Genomic DNA, 27,001 nt, shown 5'->3' with positions numbered 1-27,001 from the left:
GTCTTCAAGGCTAGACAGGTACCTTTACGTTATTTAGAGACAACAGATACCAGGAGTGCTTTTTATTCTGGGCAATACACACACACAAACAACAAATTACATAATATGGGGAATTCTGGGAGTTGTAGTCCAAGCTTAAGCGTCTGATGGGGAAAAGGAAGGGGCCTGAGGCCAGGAATTGTGGGAGTCGAAGTCCAAAACACCCGACGTTTGCCCATGCCTGGTTTATAGTATGGCCGCGCCAGGTCCTAATGGAAGGGAATCTTCTCAAGGATGGAAAGAGCAAGGAGCAGGTACTAGCCAATCAGGGCGGCTCCTGCGGAGGTTGCCTCGGCAGCGGCGGCTCAAAAGGCCAATGGGGGCACGAGGGAAGGAAAGGGGCGGAGCCTCGTGTCCAAGCTGTCAGGCGCTCGGCTTCTCGGCTCCGTGAGCTTCCCGGTCCGTGTGGCATCATGACGGCGCACAGCTTCGCGCTGCCGGTGATCCTCTTCTCCATCTTCTGGGGCCTCGTGGGCTTCGCGGGGCCGTGGCTCGTGCCGAAGGGGCCCAACCGCGGGTGAGGCGCCCTTTCCTTATAATCCGCCCGCGTCACTGGCGCGGGGAGGGGGCGGTGCAGAGCCTTAATGCCCTCGCCCCCCCCCCCCCCGCCTCAAAATGGTCCCGTCTAGCTTGGATTTAGGAGGCCTAGTGCGCAGACGCAAGAGAAAGGGCTGTACTATCTCAGACCACAGTAGGGGGAAATCACATCCTTTGAACTTCCCCTTAATCTATATTTCTGGGGAAGGAAAGGGCAAAACCATTTCTGAACGCCTCCCTATCCACGGTTTCTGCAGCCACAGCTTCAAATTATTATTATTGTTATTTAAACAATTTCCGAAAGCAAACCGTGATTTTGCCACTTTATATAAGGGACACCATTTTGCTTGTATATAATGGGACTTGAGCATTCACAGATTTTGATATCTCTGAGGGACTCCCAGTGAGAGCCCAGTGACATTAATTGGCTCACCATAAGCTGACAGGTGAATTGAATGCACACATACGTTAAAAAAACCCCAAAAAACCCAGTGGCTGGAAAACCAGGCCTCACCTGGAGTGTTGTGTTCAGTTCAAGGTGCCTCGTTTGGAGGACTTTGACAAATTGGATCAGGTTCAGGGAAGGGGAACAAGAGCAATCAGCAATATGAAGAACAAAACACATAAGGAAAGATTGAAGGAGCTGAGCATGCTCAGCTTGGTGAAGAAAAGACTGACGCAGTTGCACTCTTTAAATACCTCAAGGGCTGTCACAGAGAGGAGGTGGCAAGTCGCAGAGAGTGGGACCAGGTCTGTTGGTTTGAAGTTACAGGAGAGTAGACTTCAATTAAACATTAGACGGAACTGATATTATGAGTGTTTTGTTGCTGCATCAATTGCCCAGGGAGGTGGTGGGGTCTCCTTCTCCTGGACATCTTCAAGAAGAGACTAGACTGCAATCTTCTGGCAATGCTTTAGCTGGTGATCCTGAATTGAGCAAAGGGTTGGACTATGAAGCCCATGAATTCCCCTCCAATTCTGATGCTATGACTAGATCCCTTGTGCCACCTGCACATGAAAACACTCTATGCCACTCCATTCCAACGCATCCTTGTCTGCTTCATTAACTGCGCGTGTTTTGTTTTTCACTGCAGAGTGATTATTACCATGTTGGTGACCACAGCTGTTTGCTGCTACCTCTTGTGAGTACCAATATATTGATGGGTGGATAAGGTGGGAAGAGAACTGGAGGATGAGCTAAAGCAGGCATGGGCAAATTTTGGCCCTCTAGGTGTTTTGGACTTCATCTCCTATAATTCGTAACAGCCGGTAGGCCAAAGTTTACCCACACCTAAGCTAGAGGATGATCACCATTACCAGTGACTCAAGCACAGTAACACAACACCTGTTGATTCCTGGGTACTGGCAGCATAGAAAGCAATCCAGCACAAACAAGAGATGAATAGTATCTATTAAAGACATCTTTCCTAAAAACAAGCTATGTGTTCCCTAATCATCCAGCTCTGCCATGCTACAAGATTATTGTCCAAGAAGCGCATTCTTGGACCCAAAATACAGAATAATTGTTAACATGGATTCATATATGAATAAGGAATTGCCATAAGACACAATGGGCCACCCCATGCATCTTTATACTAGCCAGAGCAGTAAGAACATGCCGTTTGTCTCAAAGCTTTCTTAGTAAGATGCTCTCATGTTTATTTCCTTGGGTGTACACAAACTTACACCATCCCAACCCATGTACCCTTACCACAGTGATACTAGGCTATCATTCCATATACAAGGACAACTGTAGCATCTTCGGAGTTTTCAACTGTGGTGCAAAAGCAGTTGCAAAACAGCTGATATGTTTTTCATCTTTCACTCTTTCCTATAGCTGGCTTATAGCAATTCTGGCCCAACTTAACCCACTGTTTGGGCCCCAGCTGAAGAATGAGACCATCTGGTATGTGCGCTTCTTGTGGGAGTGACTTGGATGGCTATAGATGCAACAGGTACGAAATTTCACAAGCATATACATTTATAGATGTGTTTAAACCTGTCTTGCCCATATGCAAAGTGCTAGTTGTGGCTTGGAAGGTGAAAAGGAATGGGACTGTTTCTTGGCACAAATGCTCCCACTGCCTTGTTCCTTACTTCCCCAAACATTTTGCTATTGAAAAAGCAGAATAACTTGTCAGTAGCTCAGCCAAGAGGACAGAAACTCACTTCAAATGGCATTCACTGTTGCCACTTAGTAGCTCCATAGGAGAGGTCTCTTTTCTTTCAGTCTGTATCTTTTAGCTGTATCTGTCCCAGGAGAAGGGCAGCAGGCAGATTTGCAACAGATTTGCACTAAAAATTATTTTTCTCTCTTTCTTCTTCCATGCTTTCCTCTAGACTTTCTTCGGATGCTAGATGCAGTTCACCCCCTTGATTCTCCTGTTATAACCTCAATACATGTTGAAAACAACCCCAAATTTCCCGATAGCAATAGGGCCAAAATGCAAGCACATAAGGAACCATTTATACTCCCTATTCTATGTATGCAGTTTGGAGTGTTTTACTCCTACTGTCAAATCATCCATAATGGGACTCCCTTGGCAGATGGTGAAAATATTTACCTCCTGAAAGTCCCGTTATCAACCCTGGTATTAAATCTGTGCTGCTGATGGAGCTCTGCTGTGTCCCCTTTACTAAGAGACAAAGCACTTTCTTACTCTGTAAAAAGCAGTTGTGATCCCACTCTGTTTTGGTCTGTAAATGTCAAGGCTGCTGTGACAAGGTGTATATGCCTCTTCCTCTTTGTTGATTACATATATTTAGCTGTTGTAAACTTGTATGGTGAAAATAAAAATTTAATATGTAATCTTTCTTTGCCTGCTGTCAGTAAATCTAAGCAAGCCTTGAACATAATGCAAGGGAAGAATGGGCTATGATGAAGGGTGATGGAAGTTGCAGTAACTGGTAAATACTGCTATTTTATTCATAACTGGTTAGGGCTGGTGGAAATCGCAATCTGCCAGTAACTGGACAGGAAAATATTCCTCACATCTAATAATACTTTTGAGAATTATATGTTTGTTTATTTATTTATTAGCAACATTTATATCCCACCCTTCTCACCCTGAAGGGGACTCAGGGTGGCTTACATGTTATATTTACATACAATATATTATATTATTAACATAGCACAATATACACAAGTAGTAGTACATTTTATTGATTAGCCTATCGGCCATATCAAAACATTTAACACATAGCTATACATACAACATACAACCCGCAGTACAAAAGAAGTTAAAACAAACAAGCTGTTAACAAGATCCCATCCAGGTCAAATATCTGCATCACCTTTACAGTTTACCCCAATTGATTCTAAATATGCAGTTCTCAGCTGTGTTGCTTTGAATAATAATAATAATAATAATAATAATAATAATAATAATAACAACTTTTTTTAAACCCCGCCCCATCTCCCCAGTGGGGACTCGGAGCGGCTTACATAGGGACAAAGCCCGAAACATACAACAATAAAACGATAAAACAATTATTCCAACAGTAAAACATCAATATCAATAAAACCATCATAGTAATCAACATACAGCATAAAGTATTAAAAACAGGAGACTAAAACAAGGATCTGGGCCAAAGTGCAGAATATATCAAAATGGGAGAGGTAGTTTCTCAGTCAAAATAGTACATAAAGTGCAAAATAGTAGTGGCAGAAAATCCTATAGTTGGATGGGCAGATAGTGCAACCTAATACTTAATTAAGTCAAGAATAGGAAAAGGGGTGTTTTGTTTGTTGTTTTAGGATTATGGCGGCCAACAAAGATGTAGTTTTAATATGTGGGTCCCAGTGTGTTTTGTGAATAAATGTATGGCCCGAAGTATTGGTCTCTCTCTTTCTTATACAATTGATAGCTGAACAGTACATGTGTGATATCCTCCACCTCTGATGCTCCACAAATACAAAATTGTTCGTTGTATGGGACTTGATTAAACCTTCCATATTTGACCATTGTATTCAGCTGCTCAAATCGAGCTCTGGTAAATACCCTCCTGAGGTGTTTAGGCATTTCTGTCTTTAGATATTGGGCTGTTTGGAAAGTATGTTTAAAGTGACTTAGCCATTTCAATGAGCCAGCTTTACTGAGGGTAGCAATGTCTTTTTGGGCTTCTATATCCAGTACTCGTTGAGCAACTATTTTTGGGTCTAGTTCTTCTAAGGGATTTGGGTACCGAATCGGAAGTCCACAACTCCTAATGTATTTTGCCAGATGGACACAATATAAGCATTATATACTACTATATTGTACTATAACAGTATATTGTAATATTATTAGTAATATTACATGTAATATAAATATACAGTTATAATAGTATATTATTATTATATTATATTACATAATATTATCAATATATATATACAATATATTATATTATTAGTATATCATAATATGAGTATTATCTATATATATAAAAGAGTGATGGCATCAGGGCAGTGGACAAAACAACAAAACTACAGGCCCCCCAACCTCGAAATTTGACAACACAACCCATCATCCACGCCTCTAGGTTGATACAACAAAAAGAAAAGAAAAATAAAGTCGTAATTAGAGGGAGAGCAATAATTGTTTTTATCCAATTGCTGCCAGTTTAGAGGGCTAATCTCTGCCCACTTGGTTGCCTAGCAACCAAGGGACAGCCAGGTTTCAGTTAGGGGACAGGCAAATTTAGGCCTCACTTAGGCTTCTTCCACAGATTATCTAATTTGCACTGGATTATATGGCAGTGTAGACTCAAGGCCCTTCCACACAGCTATATAACCCATTTATAATCTTATATTATCTGCTTTGCACTGGATTATCTTGACTCCACACTTCCATATAATCCACTTCAGTGTGCATTTTATACAACTGTGAAGAAGGGGCCTCATATAATCCAGTTCTAAGCAGATAATATAAGATGATCAATATACAGTAGACTCTCACTTATCCAACATAAACAGGCCGGCAGGATAAGTAAATATATTGGATAATAAGAAGGGATTCAGGAAAAGCCGATTAAACATCAAATTAGGTAATCGTTATACAAATTAAGCATCAAAACATCATATTATACAACAAATTTGACAGAAAAGGTAGTTCCATGCGCAGTAATGCTATGTAGTAATTACAGTAGAGTCTCACTTATCCAACACTCGCTTATCCAACGTTCTGGATTATCCAATGCATTTTTGTAGTCAATGTTTTCAATATATCATGATATATTGCTAAATTCATAAATACAGTAATTACTACATAGCATTACTGTGTATTGAACTACTTTTTCTGCCAAATTTGTTGTCTTAACATGATGTTTTGGTGTTTCATTTGTAAAATCATAACCTAATTTGATCTTTAACAGGCTTTTCCTTAATGCCTCCTTATTATCCAACATATTCGGTTATCCAACATTTTGCCAGCCCACTTATGTTGGATAAGTGAGACTCTACTGTACTGTATTTACAAATTTACCAGTAAAATATCACAATGAATTTGAAACACTGACTACAAAAACATTGATTATGAAAAGGCAGACTGTGTTGGATAATCCAGAACATTGTATAATCGAATGTTGGATAAGTGAGATTCTACTTTGATATGAAATAATTTCTAGGATAGAATAATGCAGAACAATATAATCTCTAAAACCAGGACAGTAATAAAGAAATAAAGAAATAAAGAAATAAAGAAAGTAAATAAAGCAAGGAAATTGGAAATTCCACAAAGGAAACAATCAGGGCCAGCTAACACCTCCCAAGAAAGGATTCTTCCAGAAAGGAAGCTGAGAAGGCAGTGAAGCACTATGTATTACCAAAGTCATTATTATTACTATCATTACTATCCTTACTATTATTATTATTATTATTATTATTATTATTATTATTATTATTATTGTGTTGCGGTCAATTGTGAAAATGAATACAATCTGGCTCCAAGTATTCAAAAACACTAAAATCAGAATATATAAAAATTAATGTGGTATAATAAAACAGAACAATACAATCTCTAAAATCAGAACACTAAATAAAGAACAACACTCTGAAAATAGGGGAATTCCACACAGAAAACAATCAGGGCCAGCTAACACCTCCCAACAAAGGATTCCCATCATCAAAGTCTGGCCAATCCTCTGTTTTCTCAGGGCCACAGACAGTAGAAGCATATAAAATATCGCAAACAACACCACTCTGAAAACAAGGTAATTCCAGACAGGAAACAATCAGGGCCAGCTAACACCTCCCAACAAAAAAATCACTCAGGGAGGAAACAGCTAGGCTTTAAATCTGCAAGGCCATTACATCCTAATCATTTTTCCTAATTGCAGCATTCATACTTGCCTCCAACAGACAAAAAAAAAACAATCAGAAATATTGTATATTCACAACCTTTAGGAAATAATGTCCCCTGATGGCACAGCATGTTAAAGCGCTGAGCTGCTGAACTTCTGGACCGAAAGGCCGTAGGTTTGAATTGGGGGAACTGACAGAGCCCCCACTGTTAGCCCCAGCTTCTGCCAACCCAGAAGTTCAAAAACATGTAAATGTGAGTGCATCAATAGGTACTGCTCCGGTGGGAAGGTAACGCTGCTCCATGCAGTCATCCCACATGACCTTGGAGGAGTCTACAGACAACGACGGCTCTTCGTCTTAGAAATGGAGATGAGCACCAACCCCCAGAATCAGACATGACTGGACTTAACGTCAGGGGAAAACGTTTACCCTTTACCTTAACTACCACCAATTCCTCAATACTTTATTTCCCATACCACCATTCTTCGCCACAGCAACGCGTGGCCGGGCACAGCTAGTATATTATAATATTGCTATAATTGAAGCAGAAGACATGGTAAGGGAGGGTAAGAGAGGAATATATTATATATTGCAAGCAATGGCCTCCAGGTTCTGTTGCCCGGCCTTGACCCCATTATAAGCCGAGGGAGGCTTTTTCAGCTCAAAAAAAGGGCTGAAAAACTCAGCTTATCTTCAAGTATATATGGTACTTTAGATTACAGTATCTGAACCTGCTATTGGACCAGAGAGAGCAAGCAAAACTGAGAGTTTTCCAAAGCCTCCCTCACTCTTAACCAAGGGAATGATTTGAAAAGGAAAAGATGCCCTTGCAACTCAAGAAGAAGAAAAATATATATCAATTAATCTTATTGTCAAGCCACGAGGAGGCACAACATCACCTGCTGGCTGCTGTCCTGTCCCTTTAAGATCTAAGGGGGTGGAGCTTAGCCTCGGCTCCTGCCAACCTGGAAATGGCAGTTATTTTTGTCAGTTAGATTTTGACAGTTGGTGAAACACTGGAAGGAAGTGTAGGAAGCTAAAAGGAGCACAGAAAATCACGTCACGTCGAAACTGTATCCAGATTAGATTAAAAAGCCATAGAATGCAGCAATATAGAAAGTCATGACAACATTGTATTGAAGTCACCTCAAAGATACAAAAAATCCAGTCATGTCAAGACTTTATATTGTGTGGCAATATCCATCCAGAACTGCAAGATTTTCTTTCCTCACAAAAGACTTTATAGTGGCAACAAGAGGAAAAGAGGTCCATTTTGTCTATTAATAAAATATTTTGATTTACCAAATAAGAGTCTCCCATCTGTTCCTCATGCTATGGTGCCTTCCAGTTCATTTAGTTATGCACGGAGGCAGAATAGGCCTTAAATCACTTCAGTGATAGCATTCATCAGGAAAGTGGGAATCCAGTTCAGCTGTTTCCAAGCTCATTAGATGGGAATCTAGAGAAGTCAAGAGACTGCATTTAATGCTAGTACAGTAGAGTCTCACTTATCCAACATAAACAGGCTGGCAGAATGTTGGATAGGTGAAAATGCTGAATAATAAGGAGGGATTAAGGAAAAGCCTATTAAACATCAAATTACATTATGGTTTTACATATTAAGCACCAAAACATCATGTTTTACAACAAATTGACAGAAAAAGCAGTTCAATACACGGTAATGTTATATAGTAATTACTGTATTTACGAATTTAGCACCAAAATATCGCAAAATTAGCTAAAAGGGAGACTGTATTGGATAATACAGAACATTGGATAAGTGAGACTCTACTATAGTTCTGCTGAATTCGGTGCTGATAGTGCAGCACCATCAGCTAGGTATGGAATCAACAATTCTCAAATATGTTCAAAATCTGATGTTCTGACCACTTAGGAAACATTTTGTTCTTTTTTGTTTTGGTTGTTCAACAATAAATGTGAATTCCTCTTCATGAAAAAAATAAGATATCCACTGAAAATAATACCTAGCACATCTTTGGGAGCAAAAATTAATATAAGACACTGTCTTATTTTCGGGGAAGCAGGGTAACTCGGTTCTTGAGACAGTGGGAGAGGCTGCAGACCATGTGACCAGATCAGTGACTGTTTAGAACACAGTTTAAAAAGATGACAGTTGAGGGATGACCATTGAAGATGACAGTTGGAAGTAGACAGTTATGAAAGAGTTGTACAGAGCTGTATAGTCTTGAAGAGACTGATCAAGACAGAACGTTTTTTTAATTATTATTTATTGGCTATTTTACAGCATTAATAAAAATGTCAAAACCAAAGGAGGGGGGAACAAGGGGTGGGATCAAAAAGAAGGAAATAAGGGAAGAAAATGTAGGATGGAGATGAGGGGAAGAGAGGGGAAAGAAGCAAATAAAAAATAAAAACAAAGTAGATGTCATTTCCAGTCATTGTTGATCTGGTTCCAATTTTAAATAATGGAACCATGATATATTTTTGTATCTTGAATTTAGTTCTTGTTGTGTTTTAATAGTCATTTCTTTCCCTTGTCTCTTAAGTATTTTTTTTTGTAATTAGGCCATTTTCCCCACCCAATTATTCCCAGAGACTGAAAGACTTAAAGTTTAAACTAACAAGGTCATAATCCTCTAATACAACTTTTACCATAATGTTTTCAAGCTGCCCATCAATGTAGAGTGACCCCATGACTTTTATAGGGTCAACAGCCTCTGAAATACAGCCTAAAACTCCTGGGACATTTTATTGGTATTTTATCCAAGTACAAACCAGGATTGACCCTGCTTGTCTTCAAGGCTAGACAGGTACCTTTACGTTATTTAGAAACAGCAGATACCAGGAGTGCTTTTTATCCTGGGCAATACAACAAATTACATAATGTAGGGAATTCTGGGAGTTGTAGTCCAAGCTTAAGCGTCTGATGGGGAAAAGGAAGGGGCCTGAGGCCAGGAATTGTGGGAGTTGAAGTCCAAAACACCCGGAGGGCCGACGTTTGCCCATGCCTGGTTTTATAGTATGGCCGCGCCAGGTCCTAATGGAAGGGAATCTTCTCAAGGATGGAAAGAGCAAGGAGCAGGTACTAGCCAATCAGGGCGGCTCCTGCGGAAGTTGCCTCGGCAGCGGCGGCTCAAGAGGCCAATGGGGGCGCGAGGGAAGGACAGAGGCGGAGCCTCGTGTCCAAGCTGTCAGGCGCTCGGCTTCTCGGCTCCGTCGCTTCCCGGTCCGTGTGGCATCATGACGGCGCACAGCTTCGCGCTGCCGGTGATCCTCTTCTCCATCTTCCGGGGCAGGGGTCCCCAAACTAAGGCCCGGGGGCCGGATGTGGCCCATCGAAGCCATTTATCCGGCCCCCACAGCACAAGGGCAGAAGGGGGTTGGGCTAAATGACTAAAGCGGTCTCTTCTTCTCTTACAACCCTTATTATTATTATTATTATTATTATTATTATTATTATTATTAACATTGAGGCTGGGTGGACATCTGTCAGGGGTGCTTTGCTTGTGCTTTCGGTACACAAAGGCAGAAAGGGATTGGACTCAATGGCCCAAGGGGTCTTTTCCAACCCTTATTATTATTATTATTATTATTATTATTATTATTATTATTATTATTATTATTATTAACATTGAGGCTGGGTGGCCATATGTCAGGGGTGCTTTGCTTGTGCTTTCGGTGCACAAAGGCAGAAAGGGATTGGACTCAATGTCCCAAGGGGTCTCTTCCAACCCTTATTATTATTATTATTATTATTATTATTAACATTGAGGCTGGGTGGCCATCTGTCAGGGGTGCTTTGCTTGTGCTTTCAGTGCACAAAGGAAGAAAAGGATTGGACTCAATGGCCCAAAGGGTTTCTTCCAACCCTCTTTTTTATTGTTGTTGTTGTTGTTATTATTATTATTTATTATTGCTTGGTGGCCAACTATAGTCCAGCCCTCCAATGGTCCGAAGGATCGTGAACTAGCTCCCTGTTTAAAAAGTTTGGGGACCCCTGTTCTGGGGCCTCGTGGGCTTCGTGGGGCCGTGGCTCGTGCCGAAGGGGCCCCTTCCTTTATCCGGAGTGTTCCCGTTGCAGAGCTTTATTTATTTATTTACAATATTTCTATCCCGCCCTTCTCACCCGAAGGGACTCAGGACGGCGTACAATTGGCAACAATTCGATGCCGACACATCATTAAAAACAAACAGCATATAAAATCTATTACAGTTAAATACAGTATAAAATATAAAACATATGCTTAAAATCCATTCATCCAATATCCTCGTACTTTATCCATACATCAGTCTGGGTCGTCTTTGTCGTTTATTCGTTAAAAGCCTGAGCACATAGCCATGTTTTTAAGGTTTTTCTAAAACTCAAAAGGGTTGGGGATTGCCGTATTTCTCTGGGGAGATTGTTCCACAGCCGGGGAGCCACTACTGAGAAGGCCCTGTCCCTCGTTCCCACCAGCTGCGCTTGTGAGGCAGGCGGGACCGAGAGCAGGGCCTCTCCAGATGACTTAGGGATCTTCCTGGCTCATAGGAGGAGATACGTTCGGACAAGTAGATTGGACCAGAACCGTTTAGGGCTTTATAGATCAATGACCTTTAATGACCTTCTCTCTCTCCCCCCTTCCCCCCCCCCCCCAAGCCACCTCAAAATGGTCCCGTCTAGCTGGGAATGAGGAGGCCTAGTGCACAGATGCAAGATTATTGACTGAACCATCTCAGGCCACAGGAGGAAATCACATCTTTTGAACTTCTGGGGAAGGAAAGGGCAAAACCAATTCTGAATGCCTCCCTATCCACGGTTTCTGCAGCCACAGCTTGAAATTATTGTTATTTGAACAAATCTTGAAAGAAACCTTGATATTCCTCACATCTAATAATACTTTTGAGAATTATTTTCATTAGCACTAGATTACATAAACATCCTGGTCATAAATGTAAAACCAGGAGTGTGACACAGGTAATGGAAAATTGGAGGAGGCTCATTTTAATAGCAGCATTAAATAGTACCCAAGTGCTATACTAAGATATCAGTGTTCCTGTCCCTGGTCAAATATGGAAAACCACTCAGCAACCTTGGGCAAATTGCATTCTCTGAGCCCAGAGGAAGACAATAGTAAATCTCTGAATCAATTTTGCCAAGAAAATTCTATGACAGGGATGCTGTAAGTCAGAGAGCACATAACAATAAATGCACAAATCAAATTCTATTTTGCATGGTAGATTTCAATGAAGCCATCAAAGCTATCTGAGCAAGACACTGCCAACATTTGGAAGAAAAACCTGAAGGAAGCCAGTCTCAATTTTTTTCAGCCCTCTGCAGTATTGGCAGTTGTAAAGCACACTCCTTTGCTGTGGTACTGAATAGAGACAATCTTACTTCAGTCCAGACAATGAATGATGTCCAATGTGAAACAAGCCTTAGGTGTAAGTCATCAAGAAGCTCTGGCTGTCTGGCTCAACGACATTTATTGCTACAGTAACTGGAGTTCAAGTATTAAATAACTCTGGGCTAAATGTAAACAAAAAACAAAACAATTAGAACATGGAGTAAGAACTGCTGAAAATCCCCTGTTCTGGGGTTACAGCAAAAGGCTGTGTGTAGCATGGGCTCTAAGAGCGCATGTTCTGTGCAAAGGTCATTTGGAGTCCCATCATCGATGGGGTAAAAGGGAGACAGGAATAGCAATGAGTTTCCTTTTGCTTTGTTTGTTTCTTTCTCCCAATTAATCCCACAAATATGCATTTGGTCCTTAAGGAAAAATGAAAAGTGAGGGCTATTCCTATAGCAAAACTGAAACACCAAATTAAAGCTTCCTTTCTTTTCCTGGGAGATAGTATACCCAACATTTCTCATTCCCTCCCTGAGTAAATCAAGTGTTCTTTGGTCACTAACTACAATGCTGCATTTTGCCCACTGTCAAGGATGAAAAGGAGTAGCCCTGGTCCTCTCCCTTGCAGCACATGATTATCCCTCATTGCTTGGGACTTCAAGCACAAAGGAAACCCTGAAGTTCATTGCAGTTGTGAAGCTGAATTTTGCAGGGCACAGGGACAACACTCAGCAGACCCCTTTACCATTCTGAACCTGGGGTCAGGCTGGAGTGCTACAGAATTCTGGACTACAAAACATGGGCAGATCACAGCTTTTGGCCTGTTAAAAACATGGTGCCATAGAGTAAAGCACCAGATAGTCCAAGAGGTAATTCTTTTGTCAAGTGGCCAGCTCCTGTGCTGGCAACGGGACCGCTTCAACTAGCCACAGCAGGTCAAGTGAAGTTGTGTGGAGCTGCTGTTGGTGGATGCGGCGCAGACGGAGAAGATAGAGTCCAATGGCAAGTGTCACTATAAGGATGCAGCCAAAGAAAAGATAGTGGTTGTAGACAAAAGACAGTCGAAGCCAAGAACTGTGAGCCTGACGGATGTTTTCCTGACGGATATCCCTGAAAGTAGAAAGAAAGATCAGTGGCAGAACGAGCAGTTGATAACTTGATCTTGATGAAGTTCAAAGGTGCCAAGCAGAGATTCAAAAAATGAACACTGAGTTGACAATGCCTTTAATGACATAACTATTGAGGAACAATAAAGCTTTCCTTGCTTTTCTGACTCTTCTTAAATTTCTGCTGTTTAAGCAGCTGTTGAACAAGAGAAGAGCACAGGGGAAGAAAAGCACAGACCCCTGATGTGTTTGGATCACACCTCCCATCAGCCTCCGCAAGTATGGCCAATGGTCAGCTAATAAGGGCATTGTAGCCCCATAACTTCTAGACAGATGTTCAGTGCATTTGGGCTTTACTTAAAAAAAACCCAAATAAAAGTTTCAGTGCCACTGAGGTTGGGCAAGATAGTCAAATAATAAGCAGCACAAAAGCAGAATGCTTCATCTGCAGCACAAACTGACATGTTGGTATTGAGGCTACTAAAATAGTAGATTTAAAGTGGAGGTAACATCAAGATATAAATACAGATGTAACCATTACTCCCAATGTAGGGTATTGGTCTGGGATTATAATCTTATAATTTTGGACACTATTTTCAGTCAAAGAATAACCTATTTATTTGGGATATTCTGTTTCCCTAGATCTTGAAGAACACCAAATATAGGTCCTACTTTTTCCTTTTTCCATTCTTCTCTTTTAATAAGAGCAGTCTCAGTTTTGCTTGATCTCTCTGATCTAATAGCAGGTTCAGATATTGTAATCTAAAGTCCTCACCAAAATTGACTGGTGTCTTCCAGATTTTTTGACCTCAATTCCTATCAGTCTGTTTGAGCACAGCTGTGAAGCCCACTTCACAAAGGTTCCTTCAGATGGGGGGGGGGGGATCTTTTCCTTTGTCTCACCTCTGTCACCAATTTAAGCCTGGAACGCACACCTGTTCCTAATCAGAGTTTGCAGGGATCTTCTTGGACTCTTTGAATCTTATTCAGTGTTTTGGAAATACAGTCTTCATACAGAAAACAGTAACTATTTATTAAGATCTTGCAACAAAAGTGTGTTGGTTACATTTGTATATTGCTTTCTTGGTTGAATAACAATGTTTCGTTACAGCTTTCTTTCATACAAATCTTTATACGCAGAAAGATTCACTTGTTTATTATGCAGGAGCAGACTCTCAACTGTTTTCAACTATTTCTTCAAATACCTTTTATTAGCATATTCCCTGACCTATATTCACTGACAACTAACTTTCATGACCTAGCAGTTAGTTCTCCCTTCCCCGTCCTAACTGACTTTAGAATGTTCGGGGTTTTTTTCCAACTGCCATTTCTTGGCTATCTCCCCTTTCAAATTCTAGCACCCACTCATTTACATATGACCAATCAGGTCGCCTCTATGTAAATTAGCTCCTCCCCTGGTGCTACTTTCTAAGAATCACAAAATAGCTATTTGCACACCAGCCCTGCAAGAAAGGTCATGTTTAAACATTAACAATCATATCTAAAATTTATACTATAATTAAGCATTTCGTTAGAACAGCCAATAGGTAAGAGCTGCATGCCCACCTTTTAGATAGCAATTTGCATTACCTGAGTGGCAGGAAACGGGTTTTATAGAGAATAGCTCCCAATGTCCACTGCACTTCACGGTCATATATCAACTGAGCTGTACGTAGACTAGAGTAATCCTTGGGAAAATGGAATCCTTCATGCAACACCTGGTGCATCCATGCAGATTTGAAGCACTGATACCTGGAAGCAAAGCATTAGAGTTCCATCACACATATGGTGACCTGAAACTCATCTGGCTCAGGAGATTCTGTTTGGTCCCCCAATGTGGCTAAAGTCTGTTCTCCATACCTGTACATCAAGGTATCTGTGGATCTTCTCCGGATGCTGTTTGACTCCCAAGTCCCATCAGCCCCAGCTAACATACATAAAGGGCATTAATGCTGAGAGTTGTAACCCAGCAATGTCTGAAGCAGTGAAGAATATGATATGGCTTCTATAGTCCGCACCTCAATTTTACAGGTGATCCAAAACAGGCTAATCACACCCACAAAGTCTTGGTTTTGAAAAAAAATGGCTTATCTGAGTCCAAAATAGGCTCCAGAGTCCCTATATCTATATTGGTCAATTATATTCCCTAGAAGCTTCTGAAGGTAATTGGTCAAGGGGTGCAGGGTCCTCTAAACTCTGCAAAAAGGATGCAGTGCACCTTTGGTGGGAGGCTGTCATGCCCCCTCATCCTGGGATTGCCTATCCCTGGTTAAGTGGGCTGCAGTTTTCTTTCTCAGGTTCTACCAGAAAGGGAAGGAATGGCTTCTTACTTGACACGATGCAGGTCTGCATGGGGTGAGTACAGCTTGTCTCGGAACCTCTGTGTCAGTACTGACCAACTAAGACTGCAATAATCCTGGAACGAAATAAAGGGGGTGTGGGTGGGGTGAGAGAGAAGGAAATCAATACAGAAGTCAGGCATTCCAAGAAATATATCTCTGCAAAAGGACCACACAGCCCCCCGCCCCCCACTCACCTGAGCAGCACGTGTGAATGTGGGACTATGATATAGTCCTCCCTTGCGCAACACATCATCGGTGCTGTAATAGAATTCAGAGAACCCGTAGAATTCACTGTTTGAAAAATCAATTGGTGCCTGATAGGTGTTGGTCAAAGAGTCTTGGCTGCTCTCATCTCCAGACAGAAGGGGACGCAGTTGCTCTGCACATGCCTCCCAGTCTCCTTTGCCCTTAACATGCACACTCTGTCCATTCTGATCCATAACATCCTCCAGTCCCACAGGCAAACAAGGGTCTAAGACAGGTACCTCAGGATTTACCCCTATCTGTTCACTCCGCAACCTGCAACAAGAGCCCAAAATATAAGATCTGGAAAAGACAAGAACTCAAAAAATTAGAAAAGGTTCTTCTGGGATTAAATGTCCAAAATCCCCCAAACATTTGCTGAGGGATACTGGAATCTGGAATCACAAAATGGAGTATGTCCAATGTGCTTTTGACAATAAGTAATAGCCCCCATGTGGCTTGATGCCTCTCCTAAACAGGCAAATATACACAAAGTGCATTATCTTCTCCAAGTGCCATCTACATCTGAGTAATTTGCTCAGCTTTTCCCAACTACCTCCTGAAAAACATATACAAGCAGCTCACACACTTTCCTACGGCTGCCAAAAGGAAGTAACAACCCCAATGCTAACAAGAATGTGTTCAGTGGAAAAGGAACATGACACGTCCAAGTGCATGTAAACGCAGGTGTCTAGCATTTTAGGTCATTACATCAAGGCCTGCTTGTTCTTGAGCATAAAAGGGAGGATATGACGCTAAAAGTAGAGCACATGAGGGTCCAGCAGGAAATGAAGCAGCACAGATAGCATGCAAATTGAGAACTTCTACTTCAACATGAATGAGAGTGTGTTATCTATCTATCTTTGGCGTACTTACTAAATGAATGTCAAGTTGGCAGAACAAGGCCAGTATGCAAGGAAACCCGTGGCTTGCCAAACTTGTTGGACTCCAGTTCACATTAGCCCCAGTCAAGGGAGATATGAACCAACAACTATATATATTTCACAGTCCCGCCTTAAAGTTTTGTTCTCTTAGATTAAAAGATTAGAAGGGTTTCTTCAAGGCTGAATAAGCTTGCAGGACTGTCTGGACAGAGTCACATTAATAATATAAAAACTTTTGATGCAGAACTGGGAATCATGTGGCCCTCCAGGTGCTTCTCTGTGATGTCAAGCAGCATAGGCAATGGTGATTATTGACGGGAGCTGCAGATTAATGTCTACAGAGCCACTAGATTCCCACCTCAGTTTAATTTATTATGCTACCAAGCAATAGTACCTTGCCAAAAAGAGGGCTAAGCTGCAGGAAATCCTGCCAATCAAAATATCAGTTGGTCAAGCCCGGGTCAGGGTGAGCACCCACCATCAGCCCCAGCTCCCTGCCCACCTAACAGATCAAAAGCAGAAACATGAGTAGATAAATAGGTACTGCTTTAAAGCAGGGTTATAAACAGGCGCCCATAAGGCAATTCAGTCCAGAGGATGACAAAGCTCCTCGGCATGGAAGATGGAGTGACAGCACCCCCCCATGGCCAGAGTCAAGCACAGCCTCCAGATGCCAGAAATGGAAAATATGGGAAAATGTATTATCTATGTACGTATTATTATCTATGTATTATCTATGTATTATTATGCATTACCTATGTATTGTCTGTCCTTGTTAACTGTAAAATGGCATTAAATGTTTGCCCTATATGTGTTCTGTAATACTCCCTGAGTCCCCCTCGGGGCGATAGGGAGGAATATAAATAAAGTATATTATTATTTGTTCTCTTATAGATTGCCCAGCCATGTAAGGAAGTTAAGAACCCTGTACAAATTATCCAGGGAAACACAAGGCACTCACTTACCAATACAATTTCTGACATGTTGGATATTACATTTCCAAAGTTCATTAATGGCATTAAGACCAGAATGCAGCTGCTCTACATTTCACCATAGATAGCTATTTATTTGCAGAATCAGTACCCTGTCCCAATTTCTCCACCATGGGCTTCATTCAGGAAGGGGAATAAGAACAGGTCATATTAGCCTGGGAAGCACCTAGAGAGACCTTTTCTATCAAGTTTTAGAGCTGCTTCCAAATATGACTTTTTGCAATTTGGTATCATAGAACAGGAGACCTGTTGTGGGTGATGGTCCGATTCAGCACCAACTGTTCATAACGCTGCCGGGCAAAGTTACCCCCAAAGCCCAGGAAGGTGTTGACATAAACCCGATAGCTGTGCATTGTATGTTGTGCATCGCAACCTAGGTTGAAGTCAGCCAGTTGGCTCTTGGCAGCTTCCTCCTGGAAAAAAGGGAGAGGTTTAAGGAACAACATCCAACTTGGACCACAGTGCTCTTAGCCCTATTTGATGTACTCACCTGCTGTGGGGAAGAGAAGACGGTGGAACTTGGCACCTCATAGGCTATCTGCAGAGAGGCACCTCCCATGTCAAGGATCCCCACAGTCCTCTTTCGCACCAGGGTCTCTTTCTGGTCAGCTAGGGTTACAGAAACCAAAGCATCTGCCTCTGCGGAGCCCACCATCACCAAAAACAAAAAGTGAGACATTTGGGTTTTAGAAGAGGGAGATGGACCTGGGGAACATAGCATGGGATGAAGCTAGAGAAATAACTGAAGCTTCTCTCATCCACCTCTCCTGAGATACTTGGAACAGGAAGAGATGCCACCAGAGCAGCCAAGTCCCCAATTCTGCTGGAAACCAACCCAAACTGACTAGAACATTTATTTGACAAGGAAAACTGGCCAAAGAGAAAACTGGATCTTCTCCATTTAGGCCAATGGTGAGGCAAATTTTCAGGAAAGAATTTTCTCTGCAGTCTTCCACAGGCCAGATAAGGGATGCTGGGACACACACCTGCTCCTTAGTGATGCCTACAGAAACCTTCAGGCAAGGGAGTGTTTTGTTGGCTATCCTTCTGCTGCCAACATTTAAATATGTGAGGTACTTCCAACTTGTTGTGTAGTAGAAGAGTCCCTTTACTTAATTATCTCATCAAAAATGTAAAACAGTCAGGAAGTGGTCAGGTAAACAGTCAGGAATAGGTCAGAGGTCAGGCTTACGCAAATATACCATCAAAGAAGTAAATGACTGTTTAATCCTTTTTCCACCTTTTGTAACTTCTTGAATTATATTCAAGATACTGAGAAAGAGTCTTTATTTAAAGAGAAACAGTAACTTAGTTTATTTATAGCATTCTTGTGGCAAAAGCGTAATGGTTACAAAGGTATAAATGCTTAGTAGTTAAGAAACAATGTTTCAGTACAACTCTCCTTCAATCTTTTTCTTCATAAAAAGGAATGCGATATTATTACATAAATACAGATTTTCGATTATCTTTAACTTATTCTTCTGACTACTTCTCCAACCACCTTTCATTAACGTCCTCCCTGACTCTTACTTACTAACAAACTATCATGACTCTCCAGCTAACTCCCTCACTTACTGACTTCAACTCCCATAGAATGTTCAGTTGGATTTTCCATTTTTTTTTCTTTAACTGTCATCCTTGACTCTCTCATCTTTCAAATCTTGGCACCCACTCATTTGCATATGACCAATCAGGTCACTCCTATGCAAAATAGCTCCTCTCCTGGTGTTGCTGCTCCCTGAGAACCACAAAATGGCAGCCCTATAAGGTAGATCAAGTCCCAACATCAACAAATATATTTAAAACTCTACATTATAACTAGGCATTTCGTTACAGATGCCATCAAACCCATGGCACCATTAAGGTGGAGCTTCTCTATTCATGATTTCATCCAGGCACCTGGCCTTGCTCTCCAGCTCTGTCTGGGGAAGAGGAATGAGGAGTGAAGTGCTCTCAGCCAATGCCTACAAGCACTGAATGGGAGTACAGGAGAAAACTGATGTTTAAGTTCAGTGGTCTGACCTTGTGGGGACTACTTTCCCAGCTACCTGGCTTTGAGCAGAGGTTCTGTGATTTGGATAGGGAACCTCTGTTGGTTGAACTAGGCCCATGGGCTGGAAAGTTGCCTTTCTTACACTAGGTCCTCTCCCCACCACACTTTCTGCAAGCCTCACCTTCATCATGGTCAAATCTTCCCAAGACAAAATTGATGCCTATCCAAGCGTAGACACCTAGGGGAAAAGAGAGACAAAAGCAGCCTAAGACACAAACACCAATAACATTTGATGGTAGATCAGCATCTTGAGGCCAAAGGAAGCAAGCGCTGCCAGTGGCAAGGCACCATCTACTGCATGTACAGCCGGGTGCATCAACTATCACTCTCTTCACCCTGACTGAACTGCAGGTTTCTAGGAACTAACTTCTAATCCCCCTGATCCTGGCCTGGATCTCACCACATGATCTAATTCTGTCCTGTATATTTAGCCAACCCCCCACCCCAAGAAGCAGCAGCCAAGTGGAATGTTCTGCATCCCACCTTCTTGCTTTCCTGAGATCACTTCCGCATGTGATTCCGAGAAGAGGAAATCAAATTCCAATGGCACGTCCCTCACCAGGTCTTTGAGGATGGCTGACTGTTGCCTGAAGGAATTCACAAGCAAACAAGCATTTCATCCTCTCTACATAGAAATATGTTTGCCCCCATCCTGATTTATTTTCAAATGCTATCTTGTCTGAAAGAGTTGATGCTGCAGGATTCCAATTATGCATCTCCTTTGCCCTCTTTTCAGTTAGAAAGTTGGAAACAGTCAAAGCTCTCAAACCAAGTCTGATATATGGTTCCACGAAGAGAGAGGTTGGGTGGGAAGAGAGCCGTTATTACTCAGGAAGAGACTGGAAGTGAAAAGAGAGAACTAATACTTGGGAACCAACTTAACATTTTAAATGCCCAGTCAGACCATGTGGATAGGCAAAGAAGTGCTACATTCGTACAAGAGCTAGTGTCTGTACGACAGCTGAATCCTCCTAGCCCTCCCACTCCCTAAGGAACCGTGGTCTTTTCCAGAATTTAGAAAAGTTTTTGTTGGGTTTTGGCCTACAATTCCCAGACTCCCCTACCCAACATAGACAGTGGGCACTCTGAGTTGTAACAAAAAGTATATTTTTAAGCTCTGAATTTCAATCTTGTCACACATTCAACCCTTCTAGGGGCCCAGCCACTTCCAGATTCCTGGCCCCAAAACTACTCTGAACAGGTTCAAGGAAGATGTGGATCACTTACCAGTCAGGCAACAACCTCATCCCTGCAGTACACAAGATGTACAGTGGAGTCTCCTTGTGCTTGGCTTTGGGCACATGGGCAGCAGCAAAGCTGAGCAGAGGCTTCATGTAGTCACTAGCTTTCTCGGGAGCTTTGGCCATTGTAGAGATCCCTGTGCAATGGGAGGGAATAGCCTGAGCAGGAACAACGGTATCACCTTCACCATCATATACATGCCACTTAGTCCTAGAATGAGGAACATGGCCTTCCAGATATTGTTGGACTGCAACTTCTAGTATCCTTCACCATTGTGTTGTTGAAGGCTTTCATGGTTGGAATCACTGGGTTGCTATGTTTTCCAGGCTGTATGGTCATGTTCCAGAAGCATTATTTCCTGACATTTCACCTGCATCTACGGCAGGCATCATCAGAGGTAATGAGGTATGTTGGAAACTAGTCAAGTGGGGTATATATATCTGGGGAATGTTCAGGGTGTGAGAAAGAACTCTTGTCTGTTTGAGGCAGGTGTGAATGTTTCAATTGGCCATGTTGATTGGCATTGAATAGCCTTTCAGCTTCAAGGTCTGACTGCTTGCTGCCTGAGGGAATCCTTTGTTGGGAGATGTTAGCTGGTTAGATGTTAGATACATAAATCCCACTTGCCTAGTTTCCAACAGACCTCATAGAATCATAGAGTTGGAAGATACCTCACAGGCTATCCAGTCCAAACCTCTGCTATAAAGCAGGAAAATCACATCCAAATCACCCCCAACAGATGGCCATCCAGCCTCTGCTTAAAAGCTTCCAAAGAAGGATCCTCCACCATACTCCACAGCAGAGTTCCACTGCTGAACAGCTCTCACAGTGAGGAAGTTCTTCCTATGAAAGCTGTTCGGCAGTGGAACCTCAAAACCTCTGAGGATGCCTGCCATAGATGCAGGCGAAATGCCAGGAAAGAATGCTACTGGAACATTACCATACAGCCCGGAAAAATCACAGCATCCCATCCTTCACCATTGTTTGTGCTTGATTAGGCCTGATGGCTGCCCAACGTAGGGAGAGGCAAGGAATTATGAAATCTCCTGGCTCCCTGAGGCCCATGGGCTTGTGCCCCATCAACAAAACAGAACGATCCAAACCTGGTTTGATCTTCTTGACAACCGGTTCACTACTGTGGTCTCTCATTTGCCGGATGTCCAGCAGGTCATGGGGATTCCCATTGTGTGGTGGCCAGAAATACACAAAGACTCGGGACCCACTGCTGCCACAGTCAATCACAACTCCATAGCTTAGACCTGGATTCTCTGTGTCTGTAGCCTCCAAAGCTCGATACCGTGCTAAATACCTACAAACAGAAAGAAGAGGGAGATTGAATCTTGAAAGGCAAGAGGTGGAGACCAAAGCCAAACACCATCACATAACTTTAAAAGAGGAGAGACATATACATTTTCTTTGGAAAGAATATTCAGGTGTGGTTGTACCAGTTCCTTGTGGTATACTTGCAGAAAACACTTACTCAAAAATAACCATCAGATTATCTTTTGAAATGAAAAGAATTTCTTTGATATGGTTCTCAAATACAAACCACTCATAATGATCCGTTTTCAACTTGTGACAATTGCATTTTTTATTTTAACAAAAATTACTGGTTTTTATCCCTTTAGGTTCCAAACTGCTGTTTCTCATGTTACTATGCAAAATGTAAGCAATTATGAACTAGCTGAAGTTCTTAGTAATTATAGTAATTTGTCTAGAATTATAACACCAGTAGGGATCTAGAAATGTGGAAAAGTTCTTTTTGCATATTTTAATGAGTCTCTTGCTGTCTTTGATGCCTATCTCTCTAGTGTAGTGAACAGAGATAAAATTCTCTTTATTCAAGTATGATGGACTGAATCTGACTCCTTTCTTCTTTCTCTTCATAGAGTTGGAAAATACTGCAAGGGCATCCAGTCTAACCCATTTTTGCCATGCAGGAACACACAATCAAAACACTCCTGACAGACAGACATCCAGCCTCAGCTTAAAAACCTCCAAATAAAAAGACTCCTTCCTAAAAGGGTTGCAGGCTTTGCTGGTGGAAGAATGCCCAGTGAAATCAGACCAGGTGGCCGATTCTCACCACAATTATCAGGAATTCCCTCCCCTCCAATTGCTGGAAATTGCAACCATCTCAAGCCTCCACTAGTAATTTCTTTTGTATATGATTCTTACTGTATTGTATATGTCTGTTTTGGTATGCAGCTTTCCCTTTACTCTATGTTCTTGAGGTTGTGGGAGGGGCTACAGACTACATGATCAGATCTGAAACTGCTGAGAGCTGAAACTCCATTTTAGAACACAGAATGCTTTAGCCATGAGACTGCTTGGAACTGAGACTCCATTAGAGCACAGGCAGAGAGATGCTATTTAGACTATGGATTGTTAAGAGCAAATTCATGTTGCTGTTGATTATCAGAAAGATGCCCTGTGTTATCTGCACAGAGAAAACACTTCAAATCTATCTGTAACTGGATCGACAAGTTATGTACCTGTATGCTGAATACATGAAGGTTGTGAGGAAACCAGATATATTACTTTCAATAAAGTACTTTATTTTTGTCTCTTGAGAGCATGATATAGAAATAAGCTATTTTATGGGGGAGTAGGTGTATTTGGAAACTTAAAAAGAATCACTTTTGAAACTCTGCTGACTTTGTGCATTGGCATAATCTCTGTTACTAACAGATCAGAGATCAGATCAGTCTAACAACTGGAAACCAAATTGCCTTGTATAAGTACATGTGGTTATATTCCACTAAAGAGAAGATTTTTTTACTGAGATGAGTTTTTTGGCTCTTCTCTGGAGGATTATACTTTTACAAAAGGTTATGATTTTCAAATGGTTGTGAATGCCATTATTCTCCAAAAAGTTTATGGAGATTTTGCTTTTCCAAAAGGTTATGATCACTAAAAAGTCATGCCTTTCCAAAACCAATTGGTGCACCACCATCAGCACAATATGTTCCTAAAGATCTCCACTCTGAGCTATTCAATCTGTGTAACCAGATCAGACATTGGTTATCTTCGTATGTCTCATGTCATCACCATGCCCATATCACATACCTTTCGAACTGACTGTCCAGAGAGTCAGGTTTCCATTGCCACAGATTTGTGAAAGTTACAAGCAGCAGAAGGCAGGCTCCAATTAATAGGCCTAGCAGAGCCAATCGCTGACGAAAACAAAGGCTCACTGAGGGTAGTGTGAAGTGCCAAGATGCTGGACACAGGCAAGAAAAACTGATCCTGTAAAGAAAGAAACAGAGAGTGCAAATAAATGAACAATACAAGTATGACAAGAACTTCATCAGTCAGCTCCAGCTAGGGTCCAATACAGTGACCATAAAAACATCATGTGCTTATCATTTCAACATCCACAGAGAAATGAACATAGCTGAACCATTGGAGCAGGAGGAGACTTTGTTCTAAGGAGGTTGGAAATCATGACTCACAATAAGGATATAACAAGGAATAGCTTGCTCCATAGGTCTCCAACAATACTGAATACAGCACTGTAATCTTAAGGAAATATTCTTGTCTCATTAGCCACTTTGCATTGAAACAGGCCAAACTAGGTCAGATTGCAACAGTTTGCTACTAGTCACCAAGAATGTAATAATTTACTCAGAAGCACATCCTACTATGTTCACTGGGACTTTCTCCCATGTTGGCAAAGCACATGATTGCAGGCATAACCGATTATGTAACTCCATTACAGTACAAGAAAAGTGGATGGTACATTTCCTTGTCTTGTAGTGAGTAGTTGGGAACAGGAGATGAATATCATTTTTATGCATTTCATGTGTGACTAACCAAGAGGAGACTGGCATTATCAGAAAGCACTTAACAGCCACGTTGCAGACTCAAAGGGAAAACTTTGGCTGCCCTTCTGCTGTATTTGCATAGCATTGCACTTGATCTTTGAACTTTCCAGCACTGGTTGCTATTCAAGGCAAAGTTGATGGCAGAACCGTAAAGACAGTTTCTTTCAGCCTCTCGATTATCATGATGCATCTCCTATACTCATCAAGTGGTTGCACCAAAATTTAGGGACGATAACTTTTTTTTGGTTAATGTGCTCAGAATCCCTCAGCCCATATCCGCTTAACAGAAAACACATATATTTGGATGCATGGCAGGAAAGAAAGCAGTTGAAAGTAGCAAGAAAGATTGAGGGCCCTTCCACACAGCCGTATAACCCAGAGCCCTGCCACACAGACATATTAACTAGACTATCAAGGCAGAAAATGCCACAATATTTGATTTGAACTGGATTATCTGAGACCACACTGCCATATATACTAGTTCAAAGCAGATAATGTGGGATTTTATACAGCTGTGTGGAAGGTGCCTGCTAATATTGGGTGGGGGTACTGCATAGCAGTGAGGGCTCTCTCACTCAAAAGGCCTTACTGAAGCCCCTTCCACACAGCTGTATAAAATCCACATTGAACTAGATTATATGGCAGTGTGGCCGCAGATAATCCAGTTTAAAGCAGATATTGTGGATTATCTGCCTTGATATCCTGGGTTATATAATATAAAACAACAACAATAATAAAACGTTATTCATATCCCACACCTATCTCCCCGAGGGGACACCTGGGGTGGTTTCCAACAAAAGAATGGCAAACATTCAATGCTGTAATAAACCAACAAAAACAAATAAACAACCCAAACAAATCCCAGAAATAAATCCACAAAATTATATTACACAATCAAAAATTAAATAGCAATATAAGCGAATAACATAACTGATCAATTACTTCACATCTAACATTAAAACACAACAGAAATCTAGCCAAATCTAAAAATACATTCAAAGTTATGGCCGTGTGGATGGGCCCTGATTTCACTGCAGGACTCATGCAGAATAGTAAAATACGGTGCCAAACAAAACTATTTCTTCTCTGGGTTGCTGTGAGTTTTCTGGGCTGTATGGCCATGTTCCAGAAGCACTTTTTTCCTGACGTTTCGCCCGCATCTATGGCAGGCATCCTCAGAGGTAATGAGTTATGTTGGAAACTAGTCAAGTGGGGTTTATATATCTGTCGAATGTTTCTTCTCCGTGTAGACAAGCCCCCAGTGAGGACTCTGAAGGCGAATCCCGGCCTACACTGGTGAGTAAACACAGTTTGATACCACTTTAACTGCCACGACTCAATGCTATGGAATCGTGGGACCTGTAGTTTCACAAGGTCTTTAGCCTTCTCTGCCAAAGAAGGCTGGTGCCTCACCTAACTACAAATCCTAGGATCCCACCGCTCTCAGCAGTGGCAGTTGAAGTGGTGTCAAACTGAATTGATTTGGCCGTGTAGACGCGCCGTCTGCTCTCTCTCACCTGGCCATGTGCTCCCCCCTTCACTCAGGTGAGCTCCCCCTGCAGCCTCCGGGATGACGTCGCATCTCTCTGGCCTCCAACCGAAGGAGTCTCGCCTCTTCTCTCGCCGGCCGGGAAGAGTTGTTTCTCGCCACGTCCCCAAGGCGACCGGACTCCCGAGACGCCGCGGCCAATGAGGGAGCCCGAGTAAGGCTGACGTAGCGGAACCAAACCGGTCGCTTTCTGTAATTGGACAGCTTTGGCCCTGCCTCCTTCCACGGACAGCCAACCAGAAGGCAGCGCTTATCTCTCCAGAAGAGGGAAGCTGATACTTCCCTCCACAAAGCGTCATTCGAGTAATTTATTCTGTTCCATTGCGTCACAATACGTCAGGAAAGGGCCTGAGGCTCTTAGGAATGGTGGGAGTTGGAGTCCAAAACACCTGGAGGGTCCAAGTTTGCCTATGCCTCATCTACACTGTATAATTAATGCAGGTTCACAGCCCTTTACCTTGCCTAGGCTCAATTGTATAGAATCATGGGAGTTGTAGTTTTTAGAACATCTCCAGCTTTCTCTGCCAAAAAAAGTGTGGGTGCCTCATCAAACTACAATTCCCACGAGACTTGAGTCGTAACCATTATAGTGTGTCAA

At 42.0% G+C, this 27,001-nt stretch overlaps 2 protein-coding genes across 3 annotated transcripts; one reads left to right on the top strand and one right to left on the bottom strand.

Annotated features, from left to right (window-relative positions):
* Window positions 1-358: 358 nt before the first annotated feature.
* atp6v0e2 (ATPase H+ transporting V0 subunit e2) lies at window positions 359-23,600 on the top strand. Of its 2 annotated transcripts, none has more exons than XM_008106506.3 (4): window positions 359-556; window positions 1,671-1,718; window positions 2,414-2,531; window positions 22,917-23,600. In XM_008106506.3, the coding sequence occupies exons 1-3, from the start codon at window positions 453-455 to the stop codon at window positions 2,505-2,507; spliced, it is 246 nt and encodes an 81-aa protein (XP_008104713.2). In that variant the 5' UTR covers window positions 359-452; the 3' UTR covers window positions 2,508-2,531; window positions 22,917-23,600. The 2 variants fall into 2 exon arrangements, with proteins under 2 accessions (XP_008104713.2, XP_003218452.3); XM_003218404.4 differs by lacking the exon at window positions 22,917-23,600 and adding an exon at window positions 2,917-3,385 and having other exon boundaries at window positions 362-556.
* Window positions 12,021-26,557, bottom strand: entpd7 (ectonucleoside triphosphate diphosphohydrolase 7). Its single transcript, XM_003218452.4, has 12 exons — window positions 26,372-26,557; window positions 24,097-24,276; window positions 22,131-22,336; window positions 21,013-21,163; window positions 20,269-20,372; window positions 19,907-19,963; window positions 18,223-18,371; window positions 17,979-18,145; window positions 15,808-16,132; window positions 15,602-15,687; window positions 14,862-15,023; window positions 12,021-13,275 (listed from the first exon to the last, which is right to left on the bottom strand). The coding sequence occupies exons 1-12, from the start codon at window positions 26,377-26,379 to the stop codon at window positions 13,047-13,049; spliced, it is 1,824 nt and encodes a 607-aa protein (XP_003218500.1). The 5' UTR covers window positions 26,380-26,557; the 3' UTR covers window positions 12,021-13,046.
* Window positions 26,558-27,001: the final 444 nt, after the last annotated feature.

Source organism: Anolis carolinensis, chromosome 3 (genome assembly GCF_035594765.1).
Source record: "Anolis carolinensis isolate JA03-04 chromosome 3, rAnoCar3.1.pri, whole genome shotgun sequence".
NCBI classification, from domain to species: domain Eukaryota; kingdom Metazoa; phylum Chordata; class Lepidosauria; order Squamata; family Dactyloidae; genus Anolis; species Anolis carolinensis.
This window is presented reverse-complemented; position numbering and strand designations above follow the sequence as displayed.

What these genes read in the sequence shown, in the direction of transcription:
- atp6v0e2 (XM_008106506.3), top strand. Translation starts at nt 453, where the DNA reads ATGACGGCGCACAGCTTCGCGCTGCCGGTGATCCTCTTCTCCATCTTC. An exon ending in CCGAAGGGGCCCAACCGCGG is followed by an intron (nt 557 to 1,670) that starts GTGAGGCGCCCT and finishes TTTTCACTGCAG; the next exon opens with AGTGATTATTACCATGTTGG. An exon ending in GCTGTTTGCTGCTACCTCTT is followed by an intron (nt 1,719 to 2,413) that starts GTGAGTACCAAT and finishes TCTTTCCTATAG; the next exon opens with CTGGCTTATAGCAATTCTGG.
- entpd7 (XM_003218452.4), bottom strand. An exon ending in CTGGACAGTCAGTTCGAAAG is followed by an intron (nt 22,337 to 24,096) that starts GTATGTGATATG and finishes TTCTGTTTGTAG; the next exon opens with GTATTTAGCACGGTATCGAG. An exon ending in AAGATTTGACCATGATGAAG is followed by an intron (nt 18,372 to 19,906) that starts GTGAGGCTTGCA and finishes TGGGCTCCGCAG; the next exon opens with AGGCAGATGCTTTGGTTTCT.